General features: G+C 37.5%; 1 protein-coding gene across 3 annotated transcripts in view; it reads right to left on the bottom strand.

Annotated features, from left to right (window-relative positions):
- LOC121875188 (serine/threonine-protein kinase 17A-like) overlaps positions 1 to 17097 on the bottom strand; it is a 138637-nt gene that overhangs the window by 12655 nt on the left and 108885 nt on the right. For all 3 annotated transcript variants that reach the window (XM_042379636.1, XM_042379638.1, XM_042379637.1), the window contains exon 6: positions 4848 to 5027. In XM_042379636.1, the coding sequence (XP_042235570.1) occupies positions 4848 to 5027 (180 nt within the window). The remainder of the gene's footprint in view (positions 1 to 4847; positions 5028 to 17097) is intronic.

Raw genomic sequence — 17097 nt, 5'->3', positions numbered from 1 at the left:
CTGTATCCATTTCCTAATTATTTATTACTTTCACTGTACTGTATCCATTCATCATTATTCATTACTTTTACTGTACTGTATTTCATTGTAGATTTTTTTTTTTTTTTTTTTTTTTTTTTTTTTTATGTCGGACTTACGACCTGATTTAGTCCCTAACCCCGTCGTAAGTCGGGGTCTAGGTGTATTGTAGTTTTCTTTTGTTTCAAATTTAATTAACAAAGATTGATGTTTCAAATGTAATGAACAAAAATTTATGTACAGTATCTATAAATAAACTTTAATAAATGAATACTTTATGTTTTACATTGTCCTGTGCTACCATACCATGGATTTGGCTACTTTGGTCTTGCTATGATGACGCAAGAGATCTGCCCTGGCAACTGTACCGACACTCACAGCTGGTGGTGCGTTGGTGCATCATTTCCATTGTTTACTGGTAGTTACTGGTAAATATTTTTCAACCAAACGAAACTATTACCCGTTTAGAGGTCGACCCCCAATTTTTTGCCAAATAATTTGGTCTTAAAAACTCGAACTACACACAGGTATATAAGGTAAATAAGGACATGGGGGGGGCCAGGATTTTTTTTGGGGGGGGGGGAGCAAAATACGCGGATTTTTAACATCCACGGGTATCTCTGTTACGTAACCCCTGCGTATGTTAAGGGCCGACTGTACTGTACTGTACCTGTACCTAAAATAAATTTCAAAGAGACTGAGTAAGTGCATTTAAAATTCTGCTTAAATAACTAAGTACAACTGCCTCCCCCCCCTGATGTTACGTAGTGTGAAAAATTCAGCCACTCATCAATTAGAATCAAAGGTGATGTCACCACAGCCACACCCTAATTAGAGGGACATTTCACAGTGAGTCTTAGTCAGACTCAGTCACTATGGAGGCAACAATCATCCACAAACTCCAACTGAAAGAGCTTGATAGCTACTTGGCATGCCCAGGGGATTGAATGGAGCTACCGAGGTCTTTCCCAACATTATGTGACTTATCTCTCAAGCTTAAAAGCCCACTACCTGCATCTGATGCTTGTGAGCATCTATTTAGTCATGCTGGGCTTATTATTTATTATTTAATCAATTTATTAAACCTCGGAGGCGACAAGCTTATTCACAAGACACTAATACATTGGTACTCGTGTCTCACAGGACACACTATGACTTGTGATATGGAGACAATATTGACATGATTTAAGGACAATAAAGGTTAGCACCCACCAAAGCATGGGTAGCGTACAAGAATGAAATCGAAATTATTATGAATAAGTAGGTTAGTGACTCGTCCTGTGGTAGGAGGTCCCTGATAGTGGGACAGTCAAGGTAATAGTGTTGAAGGGTGTTAGCGTTGGGACAGTTACAGAGTTTACGGGAGAGAAGTGCAGGACATCCCCCAACTCAGATACTAGCTAGATAGGTCTGTATCCTCACCTAATGCGAGCAGACAACATTATGTCTGCGGACCATAAGTCCACATCGTCAACACTTGTGTGGGTAAGGAAGAAAGTGACCATAGTGTTGGATGGCTATATTTTCGGTCCATTCACTATCCCTGCGATGGATTGTATGGATAAGAGCGGCTGAATGTATTCTCTTTTGGTAGGTCATGCTGGGCTTATATTTAGGCCTAAAAGATCCTAATTGGACAGCCATAATTTCGAGAATCAGTTATTGATTAATCTCAATAGAAAGATTTGCAAATAAACATGTGTAGTGTTGTGTCTTTTATTTTTATCTTTAGTTAACTAATTTCTTTTTATAATTTACTGCAGATTTATTTTAATATTTGAGACAATTAATAATTTATTGTTACTTTTTACTTTCAGTTCTTATGTACTCTATGAATGAGATACTTTTTTACTCCTACTGTACTTGAGTACATTAAACTTTGGATAATTTTACTTCTACTTGAGTAACATTTTGCCAATGTAACAATACTTTTACTTAAGTAACAAAGTCTGGTACTTTTTACAACTTTGAATACACAAGGAGGCAGCATGGCCTACACTGCACTCAATTACAGTAAAATTTGGAACAGTTTGTATTTATAGCTTGGTGAACAAGAGTGCCCTGGTGTAAACTAGTGAACTTGGGGTTAGGGGGCAACAAGCACTGTATCTTCCTTCTTCTTCTTCTTCTTTTTTTTTTTACGGGAATTAGCCCACCCGGGCACAGGTCAAACGACCCACAACGGGGCCTGGGGGGCGAAAAAAAAAGAACAGAAAGAAATTGAAAATAGAGAAGAAAAAGGTTATACTGTATGTGTTTAACAGGGATTCTCTCTATCTTCTTACTCTGAATATTTGCTGCCATGCATTTCTGGTGAGTTATATTCAAGTACTGTATTTTTCGGCTTAAAAGACGCACTTTTTATGACAAAAATATACCTAAAAAATTACCATGCGTCTTCCAGGACACTAGTCAATGAGTTGTGGCAGAGGTTTTCGAAATCAGCCCCTTACAAAGACTGTTACATCATTACAGTACTTAACAATTACAAGTATTCTCTATACAGTACTATAAAACTATTGATTTAACTAATATTGTTGATATATTGCAAAAAAAAAAAAATTAAACCCTTGCTGCTGTGTGGTTTCTTTACTAATGGCAGTGGTGCGGCAGCGCCATCTATTGAGGAATTGCTGAAGGTTGTCTGCTGGTCTCAAATGCAGGAATGTTTGTTTCTTTATATGTAGGCTCTCATATTTGGACACCTATTTACAGTAGGCTCTCATATTTGGATACCCATTTAGACTGTAAAAACCCCACAAAATTAAAATCTTCCAAATTCAAATACAACTTCATCATCCAAGTAAAAACACACACACAACAACATTGGCTGTCCTTGTGTTTTCAACTTTACCACAACTGGTGGGTAGAATTTTTTTTTAATTCAGAAACATTAATTCAAATATATATGAACAGTAAATAAGTGTTGCTTTCATATTCTTATGTTGAGTAATGATGATATGTTTACACATGTGCTCACTTACATACACGATCTGACTTTTTTTTACCCTTAAATGTTAGCTACTTCCTTTGTTCCATTTATTAACATTAAATAACATTACTTAAAACAACCATATAAATTTTACTACAGCTACAACCAAGGTCTTATTTTCTTCAGTTTTATATGTAGAACCAGTCAGTCACTGGTTTTGTAAACAAGAAAAGCAATGACGTCTTGTCTCCTCATGTGTTTTAATATTCTTCGTATTATTAATGAATTGTATTGTTCAATTTGCACACATAAACAATAATTCAATCAAAAAGAAATTCAGAAACATTAATTAAAACATATATGAACAGTAAATAAGTGTTGCTTTCATATTCTTATGTAGAGTAATGATGATATGTTTACACATGTGCTCACTTACATACAGTACACGATCTCACTTTTTTTTACCCTTAATTGTTAGCTACTTCCATTGTTCCATTTATTAACAATAAATAACATTACTTAAAACAACCATATTAATTTTTCTACATTAATTTTAATACAGCTACAATGTAGGACTTATTTTCTTCAGTTTTATAATTATGTAGAACCAATCAGTCACTGGTTTTGCAAAAAACGAGTTGTTTTTTTACTTTAATTTTGTCTTTAAATAAAGATTTTTTGTTTTATATAGACGTTGATATACATGTTTACATTTGCTTACCTTCTACTGTTCGAAAATATTTCCCGTCGTTGTCATACCGACAAAAACAAGAGAAAGAATGTAAACACTACAGCCCCTAAGATGTGGAGGTGACCAGGTGTATAAAATGAGTGCTGTATTAAAGATTTCACCTTATACAGATTTTTTTTTTAAATTGATGACTGATAAGCAGTTCTAAGTCATGATATTCAAAGAGGTGTGTGTACTTGTGCCAAAAGGGCTGTATATCAAGCAACGGTTACACTGGTGTGGGTATTAGGCAGCTAATGTACCAAACAGGGAGGTACTACCGTCTGGGAAGATATTGGAAGCATAATGTATTGTCTAATGGTAGACCCTGCTGCTATGTGACCAAGTCCCAAGTTGATGATCTGACTTTCTGCAGGGTCTCAATGGTTTCTCTTACTTTGACAACACAACATACATACAGGTATATTGTTTCTCACTCTTGATATTTTTTTTTTAATTTTTGTATTTCTTTATTATTATTATTATTATTATTATTATTATTATTATTATTATTATTATTATTATTATTACATTTTCGCCCCCTAGGCCCCAATATGGGTCAGTGACCTGTGCCCAGGTGGGCTAAAACCCGTAATTTTTTTTTTTTTTAGAATTTAATTTCCAAAATCAGGGTGCGTCTTCCAAGCCGAAAAATACTGTATTTTATGTACAAGTTGTCCCCACTTAACACCATATATATACCTGTATTCTTAAAAATTCTCCTGCTGTGCAAATTTGAACCAAATGATTCTAAGGAAGCCATTGAAAACCACAGAAAATGTGAGAGATGCATGTTGGAGGGTGAAAGAGCATGTGCAAGCAAGCTACAGGACTACTGACACAAAACAGATCAAAAAAATTCTGAAGACAACCTTTTCTCACTTCAACACTAATTCACCATTGCTTATGATACGTGTGGCAGGAAAAATTAAGTATTCAGCACTTGATTGACTACTGCATAGCCATGCAGACACACAGCTTAGAGGGAACATTGATCCCAATCTTTGCCTTTTTCTGGTCTCCCCATTCATCTCTTTATATGCCTAAGGTATTTAATTTCCCTTATTTTACAAATTACTGTACTAGTATTTCTCAACAAAATAAAGACTGTGCCAAATAATCAGAGGTATAGTTTAGCAAGAAACATTTAAAATAACTGTAAAGTACCTGGGATTAACAAGCAGAAGCCGTGTGATGAAGTCTATTGCTTGCTCGGAGACGTCGCAGAAGAGGTCCTTCGGGAAGTCAACCTGGCCTTGAGATATATTGAGGAAAGTCTCTTGCTTGGTGTCACCACCAAAAGGTGAGTGTCCGGTGAGCAATACATATGTCAAGACACCCACAGACCTGCCATGACACAATCAATTTTAAATTCTGATATAATTTAATAAACTAGAACTATATTTATGAATCTCTTATTCAGCTTTGATATGAAATATTGTAGCATTAATTGTGGCATTATTTTTGTCAATGAGCTCCATGTACAGTTAGACCATAAATAACTTTTAGCCCTGGTGTGATGGATTGCAAAATACTTGTAAACACTACCTCTCCTCTTGGTCTCGATAAAGTTGGTAAGCTTGATTACATCATCATTTCCAGGGTGGATTGGTTTAAACCAATGCTTAAAACCATTTTTGAAAGAGTTTTAATAAAAAAAAATTGTTACCATTTTTCTTAGTTTATATTTCGTAACAATGTTTTCTCTTCTCTACCCAGTATGTGCAAAGCAAAGTCCTGGTTTTCTGCTTCCTTGAAATGTTTGCAATATATAGTATGATCATGTCTTAAGCCCTACGCCCCGGTTGACGTTCCGGAACGTCCATCTCGGGTGCCCCGGTTGACATTCCGGAACGTGCGCCTTTACGCGGCATTGTTTGAATCCCCAGCGCATGTCACGCCATACGCTTGACCACAGGGAAGCTTCCCAAATGTAAGTATGTGCCTACTTTTGTTTGTTTCATTTTCATTGTTTGTCCATTTTTTCATGTTGTATCAAAGTAATATTGCTAAAAGTAGTGTACTATAGTTATATTGTAGTGTAGTATTACTGGAAAATAATGCTAGGATTATGTTATAAATGTATTTACTTGTGGAATTATTATTCCGATAATTATTTATATGCATTACGTGCTCTACCAAACACAGCCAGACAGCGTGGTGACAGACTGCGTGTGTGTCGCTGAGCACTTTCTATGAAAAATAATGCAAAAAAATATTCTAAAAGAATTATTTATAGGGAATAAGTATTATGATCAGTAAATACCGTATATACTCGTCTATAACCCCCCTTCGTATATAGGTCGACCCCGATTTTTTGACCAAGAAATCGTTAATTTATGATTTTCCTCGTTTATAGGTCGACCCAAGTTTTTGAAGGTAAAGGAACAACAAAACCTTCAGAAAAACACTACATCCTATAAACTTGTTTACCATTTATTATTACGACACTTTACACTGAAACGCGGGTAGTTTCAACAAAAATATTGTATATTTCCATTCAAGTATTTATTCAAGTCAATTAGGAGGGAATATTATTGTAATACAATAGTTTTTTAGCTGAAAACCATTCGAAAAGCGATTACGGTAACATATTTTGAACGAAAGAAAGCAAAAGTCATTGTTTTCGTCACAATTTTATCCCACTTTCCACTGTACAGTGGGGTATGCTATAACGAACGGATCCTACTACGAATATTCCTATAACGAACGGTTTTACCTATAAAATTGAGAATGCTATAACGAACGCAACTCCTACAACGAACGCGGATGAATACGGGACTATTTGCCTGGCGCATGAATATTGTTGTACCGCGACCCACAACAAGAGCGTCAGGCGCCATCTTTGTCTCATTGTGTAGCCAGTGCACCACTGTTATTGTTGAAATTTCGTCTTTTGATGTGGAAATTCGCGTTATTTGTATAACTATTTTGTTATACAAGTATACAATTGTAACAATGAGTCGTCCAAAGCGAGTGAGAAAGCTAATAGCTCTTGAAACTAAGAAAGAAATTGTAAAGAAACGTGAGAATGGAAGAAGCATTGCGAAACTTAGTGATGAATATGGGATGGCTAAATTGACTATATGTACGATTTTGAAGAATAAAGAGGAGTTAAAAACTGTGCAAGTGGCTAAGGGAATCTTTAGACTTAGCAAAGCAAAGTGTAATGTGATTGAAGAGATGGAAAATTTACTCTTAGTGTGGATAAAGGAGAAAGAAATGGCAGGTGGTAACATTAGTGAAGCTATAATTTGTGAGAAGGCTAAACAATTGTTTGAGGACCTTAAAGCCAAGACTCCCAGTGGAAGTGATAGTGATGTGCCAGTGTTTAGGGGTACCTGCATGCTGAATAACACTAAGGTAAGATAAAGTACCGTATTTTTTACATTTTCCACAGAATTTTTTCAGTGTTAAGTGGTTGTATTTGGGGGCCTGGAACGGATTAATCCTATAACGAACGAATGCTATAACGAACGAGGTTCTGGAACCAATTACGTTCGTACGTCATTTCAGCAAAAAATATTACATTTCCGTGAATGTATTATATCAACCACAGTATAAATAGAATATCACTAATATAACAGTATTTTAACTGAAAACTATTAAAAAAACGAGTAACATATCTTGAACATCGGAAGGTTTGGTAAAGTCTTTTGTTTTCATCATGTAGTTTATCCTAATTTACATTGAAATACATCATGTTTCGGCAAAACTACTATTTATTTCTGAGAATATGGAAATGTAATATTTTTGCTGAAATGACGTACGTATTATAGTGGAAAGTGGGATAAAATCATGACAAAAACAATTACAGTACTTTCGCTTTCTTTCGTTGAAAAGATGTTACCGTAATCGCTTTTCGAATGGTTTTCAGTTAAAAACTGTTGTATTACAATAATATTCTATCCTAATTCACTTGGGATGTAACAGTTTTTTAACTGAAAACGATTCGAAAAACACATGTACCGTCTAGCTGATACGGCAGAGCCCTGGTCGCGGAGGCTTTGTGTTTGCATCGGCCCTTCTTAAGCAGCTTTTAATTTTAGCGTACGTTGAAATTGTGTTTACCGGTATATTCTTATTTTCTTGCTTCTTATTTTCCAGAAATATGACAAGTTTGTATATAATACAATGTTACGGTACTTTTAATTTACAAGTATTCATTTTTAAAAATACAGAAGACACCAAACAAATACCAGTACTACGGTTATTTGCGTGACTCTCCCGCCAAAAAAGACCAAACAGCTGGTACTCTCTCCCTCAGCCCTACCAAAAATAGCCCAACGACATCTTTCTTGTTTATTCTCTTCCAATTTCTCACTTTAACTGGTATTTTTTACTTCATATTGCCTACATCAGATAAACTACAGTAATTGAGGTTAGACACTGTTATAAATTTGATTACCGGGTCCTGGCAGGTGCCGTTAGAACCACCTGACCCTACCAACAGTGTTGCAAGTCAGACAGCATTTTTTTAATCATCCATGTGCACGAGAAAGGATGGATGGATGAAGGCGGCATACAAATATGGCTTAAAAAAGTCTGGAACTTTAGACCAGGGGGACTGCGCAAAGAAAAAAGTCTTTTTGTGTGGGATATGTTTCGGTCACATCTTGTTGACAGTGTTACTGCTGGGATTAGGAAGGAAAACACTGATACAGCTGTGATTCCTGGTGGATTAACAAGTCTTGTCCAACCACTGGATGTTTCCATAAACAAACCATTTAAAGATGCGGTAAGAGTGAAGTGGAACAACTGGATGATAGAAGGCGATAAGACATACACAAAGGGAGGCAACATCCAAGCTCCATCACTAGCAACATTATGTGAATGGATTGTAGAGGCCTGGGATGCAATCAGACCAGAAATTGTGGTGAAATCTTTTAAGAAATGTGGGATTTCGAATGCTCTTGATGGAACAGAAGACGACTTGTTGTGGGATTATGAGGCTAATGAGAGCGTGAATGAGGATGAAGATATTGATGATCCTATGGCTGATGATGGTGTTGATCCATATGACGATGCTGTTCAAGGAGAGGACTGGGAGGAGCTGTTTGGTGCTGCAGATGATAAGGAAAATGATTTTGATGGATTTTAATGAAAATATTCAGAAATATGGTATCGTAGTATTTATTCAAGTCAATTAGGATAGAATATTATTGTAATACAACAGTTTTTTAACTGAAAACCATTCGAAAAGCGATTACGGTAAAATCTTTTGAACGACGAAAGAAAGTGAGTCATTGTTTTCGTCACAATTTTATCCCACTTTCCACTGTAATACGTACGTCATTTCAGCAAAAATATTACATTTCCATATTTATTTCTGAGAATATATTCATTCAGGCACAGTTAAGGTAAAATATACTTGTGATGTAATATTTTAATGAAAATATTTATAAATAAGGTATCGTATTTTTCTTTTGTTTCAAATTTAATTAACAAAGATTGATGTTTCAAATTTAATTAACAAAAATTTATGTATCTATAAATAAAATTTTAAAAAAGAATACTTTATGTTTTACATACTCCTGTGCATACCATACCATGCATTTGGCTACTTTGGGCTTGCTATGATGACGCAAGAGATCTGCCCTGGCAACTGTACCGACACTCAGCGGGCGGTGCGTTGGTGCGTCGTTTCCATTGTTTACTGGTAGTTACTGGTAAATATTTTTCAACCTAACGAAACTATTACCTGTATAGAGGTCGACCCCCAACTTTTTGCCAAAAAATTTGGTCTTAAGAACTCGTGCTATACACGGGTATATACGGTATATGCATTACTGGCCACTTCGGACAAAAAGGCAAGCAAAAAATGGCCGCTAAGTGCATAGTGACCACGAGCGCTAGCCGTCAGAACAACACTGTCCCCTTATCTCCCTCGCCACTGTGGCCCCAGGGAAGTTTCTAGAGGGTCAATATATAGTTTTTCTTGCTTCCTTTTGGTTGTTTAATCATTTAAAAAGGTTAAAAATTATTTTTGGAAAAGTAGATTTTTCTTTGATTAACCCCGTATGGGGGATACGGCCAGCGGCACCCTAGCCCGGGGTGTAGGGGTTAATACTGTACATGATAATCTAACTTGTTTTAGGAATTTTTATCATTACAGTAGGATCTCAAGTTTCGCGACTAATTGGTACCGATTTTAGTGTCGTAAAAGTTAAAATCGCGAAACGAGTGACATTGAAATACAGTGGTCCCTCGGTTAACGAGCGCCTCAGTTAACGAGATTTCGGTTAACGAGTTACCTCCCATAAGATTCTTAAATTCAGTTAACGAGCAACCCCTCGGTTAACGAGTTTCTTATGAGCCGACCTCAACAAGTTTTGGCTTGCACTGGGCGGTCAACCAGCTGTAGTATTAGTCCGCCAATACAGTAATCGGTTCTAGGGCTTAAATTCCTTACTATTTTAGTAAATATCAAGAAGTTTATACTATTCAATAATTTTAAAAGTTTAATATTAAATTTTTTAGTCATTTTAACAATTATTGAACATAATTGAAGGTTAAGTGACTAGTTTAATGCGCAGCATCCAGCCTCTTAACACAGCAAACAGGCGTTAGTCTCTCTCTCTGTTTTCACTGGAGGTAACATCTTGCTTGAGACTCTCTTCAACTAAACGCTTTTTTTCTGTGTTTCCAAGCAAATTATTAGTCATTTTGAAATTTATTTTACATATTGACAATATATAGCGCAGTGCAGTGTTATTTTAAAGAAAATATTCTTTATTTACAGCTAGTTTAACTTTAAAAAGCACGTGTTGACATTGTTTGAATCCAGCATGGGGCCTACGAGATCAAGAAAAGCGATTTCAATCCAAGCCAAGCAGGAAATCATAAAAAAACATGAACAAGGCATTAGAACAAATGCGCTATGCAAAGAATATGGCATGTCGACATCAACTGTGTCGACAATTCTTGCACAGAAAGACAAATTTAAAGAAGCGAAAGTGAGAGACAAATCTACAAGAGTGTTTAAAAGTAGATCCCTAATTGCAGAAACTGAGAGGTTACTTATCATCTGGATTAGGGAAAAACACATGAAAGGTGATTCAGTTTCTACTGAATTCATTTGTGAAAGAGCCAGGGAGATTTACAAACATTTAAAGACAGATCAACCTGGTTCCTCAGGCACAGAATTTGAAGATTTTCGGGCCAGCAAAGGCTGGTTCGAAAAATTTAAGAAAAGAAGTGACATTTTCAGTGTTGTTAGGCATGGTGAAGCTGATAGTGCTGATCAGGAAGGGGCAGCAAAGTTTTTAGATGAATTTAAAGAACTGATGGAAGAAGAAAATTATCTTCCACAGCAAGTGTTCAATGTGGACGAAACTGGGCTGTTCTGGAAAAAGATGCCCAAAAGAACATTCATCACCAGAGATGAAGCCTCTTTACCTGGGCATAAACCCATGAAAGACCGTCTCACTCTATTGCTTGGTGCCAAAGCTTCAGGGGATTTCCGACTGAAGCCTATGCTTGTCTACCACTCTGAAAACCCCAGGGTGTTCAAGCAACAGAAGGTGGTAAGAACGAAGCTTGGAGTTTTTTGGAAGTCTAACCGTAAGGCATGGGTGACAAGACAGCTCTTTAATGAATGGGCTGTTGATGTGTTTTGCCCTTCTGTCAAGAGCTACCTAACCACCAATAAACTCCCTTTAAAGGCTCTTCTCCTCATGGATAATGCTCCTGGTCATGACCCTGACCTTGCCAGAAATTTGGAGTATCAATTTGACTTTGTGAAAGTGTTGTTTTTGCCTCCAAACACTACATCAATCATACAGCCAATGGACCAGAATGTGATCAGCAACTTCAAGAAGTTGTACATGAAGAAAATGTTTAGGAGGTGTCATCAGGCAACTTCCAATGATCCTGAACTAACACTGAAACATTTCTGGAAGACACAATTCAACATCCTGGAGGCTGTAAAATTGATTGTCATCATGGCAAGATGTCTCCACTAGATCCCTCAATTCTTCATGGAAAGCACTGTGGCCATCAGTAGTCCATGATTTTGAGGGATTTGAGGAAGAAACAGAGTTGGACTAGGAGATTGTGTCCATTGGTCAGTCATTGGGCCTTGAAGTGGAGGAGGAGGATGTGGAAGAGCTTGTGATGTCTCATGAGGAGGAACTTACTCCTGATGACTTGAAGCAACTGGATGAGATGTTACAGGTAGAGGCTGACAGTGGTGAGGAGGATATTGAAAGTGATGACCATGTGTCAGCTACACAGTTGAAAGATGTGATTTACCACTGGGAGAAGTTCAGGGAACTGGCTTCAAAGCACCCAGAAGTGGAAAAAACTGAACTAACTTTGTGTCATGTTGAGGACTCAGTGGTCTCCTTCTTTAAACATAAGTTAATGGTGAAGAGGACAGATGCCCCACAGACCACAATTGACACTTTCTTCAGTAAAAGGCAGAGGGAACAAGATGCTATCCCTCAGCCTTCCACTTCAAGAAGGAGAGAGGATGTTCATGGTGGAGAATCTGTCAGTCCAGAGGTTCCTGACATTTTCATCGAAGGTGACTCACCTTCCAAGAAGCAGTAAAATGCTTCTCTTCCACCTCCACTTCCTTCTCTTCTACCTTCTCCTCCTCCACCTCCCACTTCAAATTCACATCATCATCATCATCATCCAGGAGCCTTCTACTTACACACCTCAAAGTAAGTGAACTTTTCTACCTTTTTTGTTGAATTTAGGCAATTTTCGGTAAGCTGGAACCAATTACCCAAAAACCCATTGAAACAATAGTTTCGGTTAACGAGATTTTCGGTTAACGAGCAACCTGCTGGAACGGATTGTGCTCGTTAACCGAGGGACCACTGTACAGCTCCTCCCCGACTTACGACATAAGTAAAAAATGCTTAAATAATACAGAGAAAATCTAAAATGGGTGTCTCTTTTTCTTCTCAGCACCACAAAACTCTCACTTTTAAGCTTGCCAGCCATTTTAAAGTGAATTACAAACAAATTTTGTCAGTAAACAGCGCAATCACTGACGTTGGGACTCGAAAATACATAATTTGACAAAATTTTGGTATGACTGAGGTGGTCGTAAGTCCGGGTGGTGGTAAGTCGGGGAGGAGCTGTATATGTAAATAACCCTAATCAGTTCCGTAGTGTCACCCAAAACCCCCTATAATGACCTACAACCCACCAAGAAAATGACATCACTGTAATGTATTCATACATATTATATTGTACATATTGTTGATAACAATATTTTTATACAGTAGACTCATACTGTAGAATAACTTACCTTGATGAAATCAGTGAAATGCTTGACGGCACTGGTTGATGGGTTCTGAGGCAGGGAGGGCTGGTTACCGCTTCCTCTCTGCTCCCTCCTCTAACCTCAGTATCAAATCCCTCAAAGTCTTGAGGCAGCTCTTCCACCAGTAAGTCACCCAACACTTCAATATCATCATCGGTGGTGCCATCATCATCTCCTAAAGTGATGTTTGCCAAGGCATTAACAGGCTGGGCCTTGCGCAGTTACCGAGTAATAAGGGCCTGCTGACGAGCATTAACACGGGACACGTACAAGGCCTTATATTCCTCCACAACCTTCTCAAGGGCAGAGCACATAAGGTTCCAAGGATGAGGCCTGGTATCGTATTCTTCTAACTGTTCACAGACGTGTGCAATGTTTGTGAGTAACTCAGTCAGCTGCCGTGTTGTAGGTTCACCAGGCTTAACGTCATCCTCTTGTGATGGTAGCTGTTCTTCTTGTTCTTCATCCTCCAACATATCTTCATTTGTTGGTTGCTGCTGATGTTGACCAACGATTTCTTGCAAATCTTCAACCTGAACATCTGAAAATCCCAGTGCTGGGTCTGATCGCTTTGCCTCAACTGTGTCCATTAGTGTTGCTGCAATGGACTGCCTCTCCCCACTTGCCTCGGTCTACTCTGCCCCACTTATCTCAGAGTTAGCAAACAAAGGCTTCCATGCATGAAGCACTGTTGCAACATTAATCTTACGCCATGCCTCAACAATTCTGTCCACTGCATTTTTAATATTATATTTCTTCCCAAATTCACACTGATAACACTTAACAGTTGCGGGGTGGTGAGGTGCTAGGAGTTGGGTCATCTACCGTCTCCTCCTCCTCCTGGTTAGCTGGTAGAGCCTGGTCACTGTCAGAGAGTTCTGCATCGATTTGTTGTACCTCAACTAATGAGCCTGTCTGCTGACGAAAGTCTAATTAGAGTGACTGATAGTAGAACAGTTTAACATTACTGATGAATTCGTGGTGAAGTGGCTGCAGAAGCGATGTGGTGTTAGGAGGAAGGAAGATAACTTGTACATTAGGGTGACGTCCAATTAGAAACTTAGAGTGTCCGGGAGCATTATCCATCACCAGGATCACTTTGAAGTCAATGTTCTTCCTTCAGCAGTACTGTTGGGCGTCAGGAACAAAGTGGTTGTCAAACCCATTGGTGCATAGAGACGTTGTAACCCAAGCTTTCTTATTAGATGTCCAATAAACATTAAGTTGCGACATATTGGCAAGACGGTAGGCTCTAGGACGGGCAGCATGGTTAACAACCAGAGGTTTCATCAAGAAATCTCCACTTGCATTAGCTGTGAATAAAACTGTAATCCTGTCCTTTGAAGTCTTTACACCCCTTGTCTGTTTTTCACCCTTGGCAATAAAGGTGGTCTTAGGTGAGCGCTTCCAGAAAATGCCTCTTTTGTCACAATTGAAGGTCTGGTCTCGGCAATAACCACCCTCTTTCACAAGAGATTGAAAGACAGGTAGATATTTTTCTGCTGCTACGACACCAGCCAGTGCACTCTCCCCATGGTAGTGGGCAAACTTGACTTCATTACGCTTCTTAAAGGCAGCCAACCAACCAACAGAAGCATTGAACGGTGGTGGAGAGTTAATGTGTTTCTTCTGTGCAACGGCAGCGTAATAAACACGTGCTTGATGCCTTATCTGTGGCCCGACAGGTCACGTTGCTCACTGTTTCTTCTTTCCACCTACTTGTGAAGGTAATTTTCTGTGATAACAAGCAGTAGGTTTTGTTGTGAAAATCTTGAGAATACATTCACAGAAGCAGTTAAGGCTTCCTTGTTCTTCTTAAGGGAACGTATGGTTAATTCGGGGCAGCTGAACCTACGCATGATTTCATAGGTACAACAACCACTTTTGATCATTTCAAGCATTTCACATTTCATTTCAAGGGTGTATTTCCTCTTCTTGACCCCCTTATGGTAGTCATTACCACCAGAACAGCTCCCAACATTTACATTACACACTTCACTCATCGTTAATACAAAAGAATTGCCAATACACAAGAATCGTTAATACACAAGATCGTTAATAGTTAAACAAAAATCTCGCAAAACGTAAACACATTGGGTTATATAATCCAAGGTCACTGGACTGCTCGCTCATTCAAACTAACTGTCGTAAATAAAAAACACTCTAAGGGTCGAAGGATAACAAAAGACCGTGACAATGCGCGCTGTCCACTCTCCAATAACTCGTGAAACTGGTAATGAAAATCGTTATTCTTGAGAGGCTGGAAATTTTAAGTGAAGCGAAACATATGAATTGCGAATCTAAAACTCACTAAACTTGAGATCCAACTGTATTTGTTTAATATTTTACTCAATAAAAATATCTTTTTGTGTTGTTTTCTTTTGGAAAATAATATGAATCATAATGAAGTTCAAGGGACACCACACTCACACCAATTTCTTTATTTTATCCACCATATGGTAGTTATGACAAGCTAAAAAAAATAATAAAGGTCAAATACACTTCTAAAATGAAGACTTTATCCAGCATCCCAGTATTCAGAACGTTCCATAAATCAGCTATGTTCTGGAATGATTTTGTAAAATGAGTGCCAAGTAACGTAATTCCTGGTCTGAGGAGGATATTTCCAATCATTCCCCACCTGTCAGCTACCGTATATGTCATGTTATAGTTATTTTTAAACTTTTAATTTTGGGTAGATATACAGTATTACCCCGCCTAACGCGGTTTCACTTAGCGCGTTTTACCATATACGCGGTGCCTCGCCAGAGCTGAACTTTCACTTAACACGGATTTTTTCCACATATACGCGGTGAGTGTCCGGCTCGAGACGGTATTTTTAGATTTGCCCCACCCGCCACCCTGCCTGACTGCCTGTTTTAGCTCATAAAATTCATACAAATTACCCGGCCAGAATATAATTTACATTGCTGGAATTCTTATAATTTGGTGATCATTTTGAATATAAACATCATATATTTTGCATTAGACATACAAATTTTAGATAAAATGTTTTCTCTAGTAAATATGTTATCTTTTGTGCAAAATATATGACATTTATATTCAAAATATTCCTGGTCTTACAAGGAATCCAGCAATGTCAATTATATTATCCTAACTTTAGTTTGAGGTATTATTTATTAAAATTTAGTGGTTTTCCCACACATCTCCTTGGGACGGTTGGTGGGGGGTGGGGGGGAGGGAGGGACCGACCGACCATCTGTTACCCCGTGAAGAATATTTTTTTTTTTTATTAACTGAAGATATTTGTTTTAGCTCATAAAATTCATACAAATTACCCGGTCAGAATATAATTTACATTGCTGGAATTCTTATAATTTGATGATCATTTTGAATATAAACATCATATATTTTGCATTAGACATACAAATTTTAGATAAAATGTTTTCTCTAGTAAATATGTTATCTTTTGTGCAAAATATATGACATTTATATTCAAAATATTCCTGGTCTTACAAGGAATCCAGCAATGTCAATTATATTATCCTAACTTTAATCTGAGGTATTATTTAATACAAAATGTTAAAATTTATTTTTTTCACCCACTCTTCTCTTGAAGGGAGGATTGGTGGGGGGTGGGGGGGAGGGTTGGGACTGACCGCGCGGTTGGAAGAGGGGGGAGGCAAGGTGGGGTACTTTGATTGACAGATAGTGTCCTGAAGAATATTTTTTTTTTATTAACTGAAGATATTTGTTTTAGCTCATAAAATTCATACAAATTACCCGGCCAGAATATAATTTACATTGCTGGAATTCTTATAATTTGGTGATCATTTTGAATATAAACATCATATATTTTGCATTAGACATACAAATTTTAGATAAAATGTTTTCTCTAGTAAATATGTTATCTTTTGTGCAAAATATATGACATTTATATTCAAAATATTCCTGGTCTTACAAGGAATCCAGCAATGTCAATTGTATTATCCTAACTTTAGTTTGAGGTATTATTTATTAAAATTTAGTGGTTTTCCCCAAAAATTTCTCAGAGAGGGAAGAGCCAGCAGTGTAGTGTGAGAGGGGGAGGGAGTTGAGTCCATTATTTGAATGGACATTAACTTGGCGACTGTATTTCTCTATTTCTCTTAAGTATTAATTGTGTGCATGTACCAT

The sequence above is a fragment of the Homarus americanus genome, unplaced genomic scaffold, assembly GCF_018991925.1.
Source record: "Homarus americanus isolate GMGI-L3 unplaced genomic scaffold, GMGI_Hamer_2.0 scaffold36970, whole genome shotgun sequence".
Lineage (NCBI taxonomy): Eukaryota > Metazoa > Arthropoda > Malacostraca > Decapoda > Nephropidae > Homarus > Homarus americanus.
This window is presented reverse-complemented; position numbering and strand designations above follow the sequence as displayed.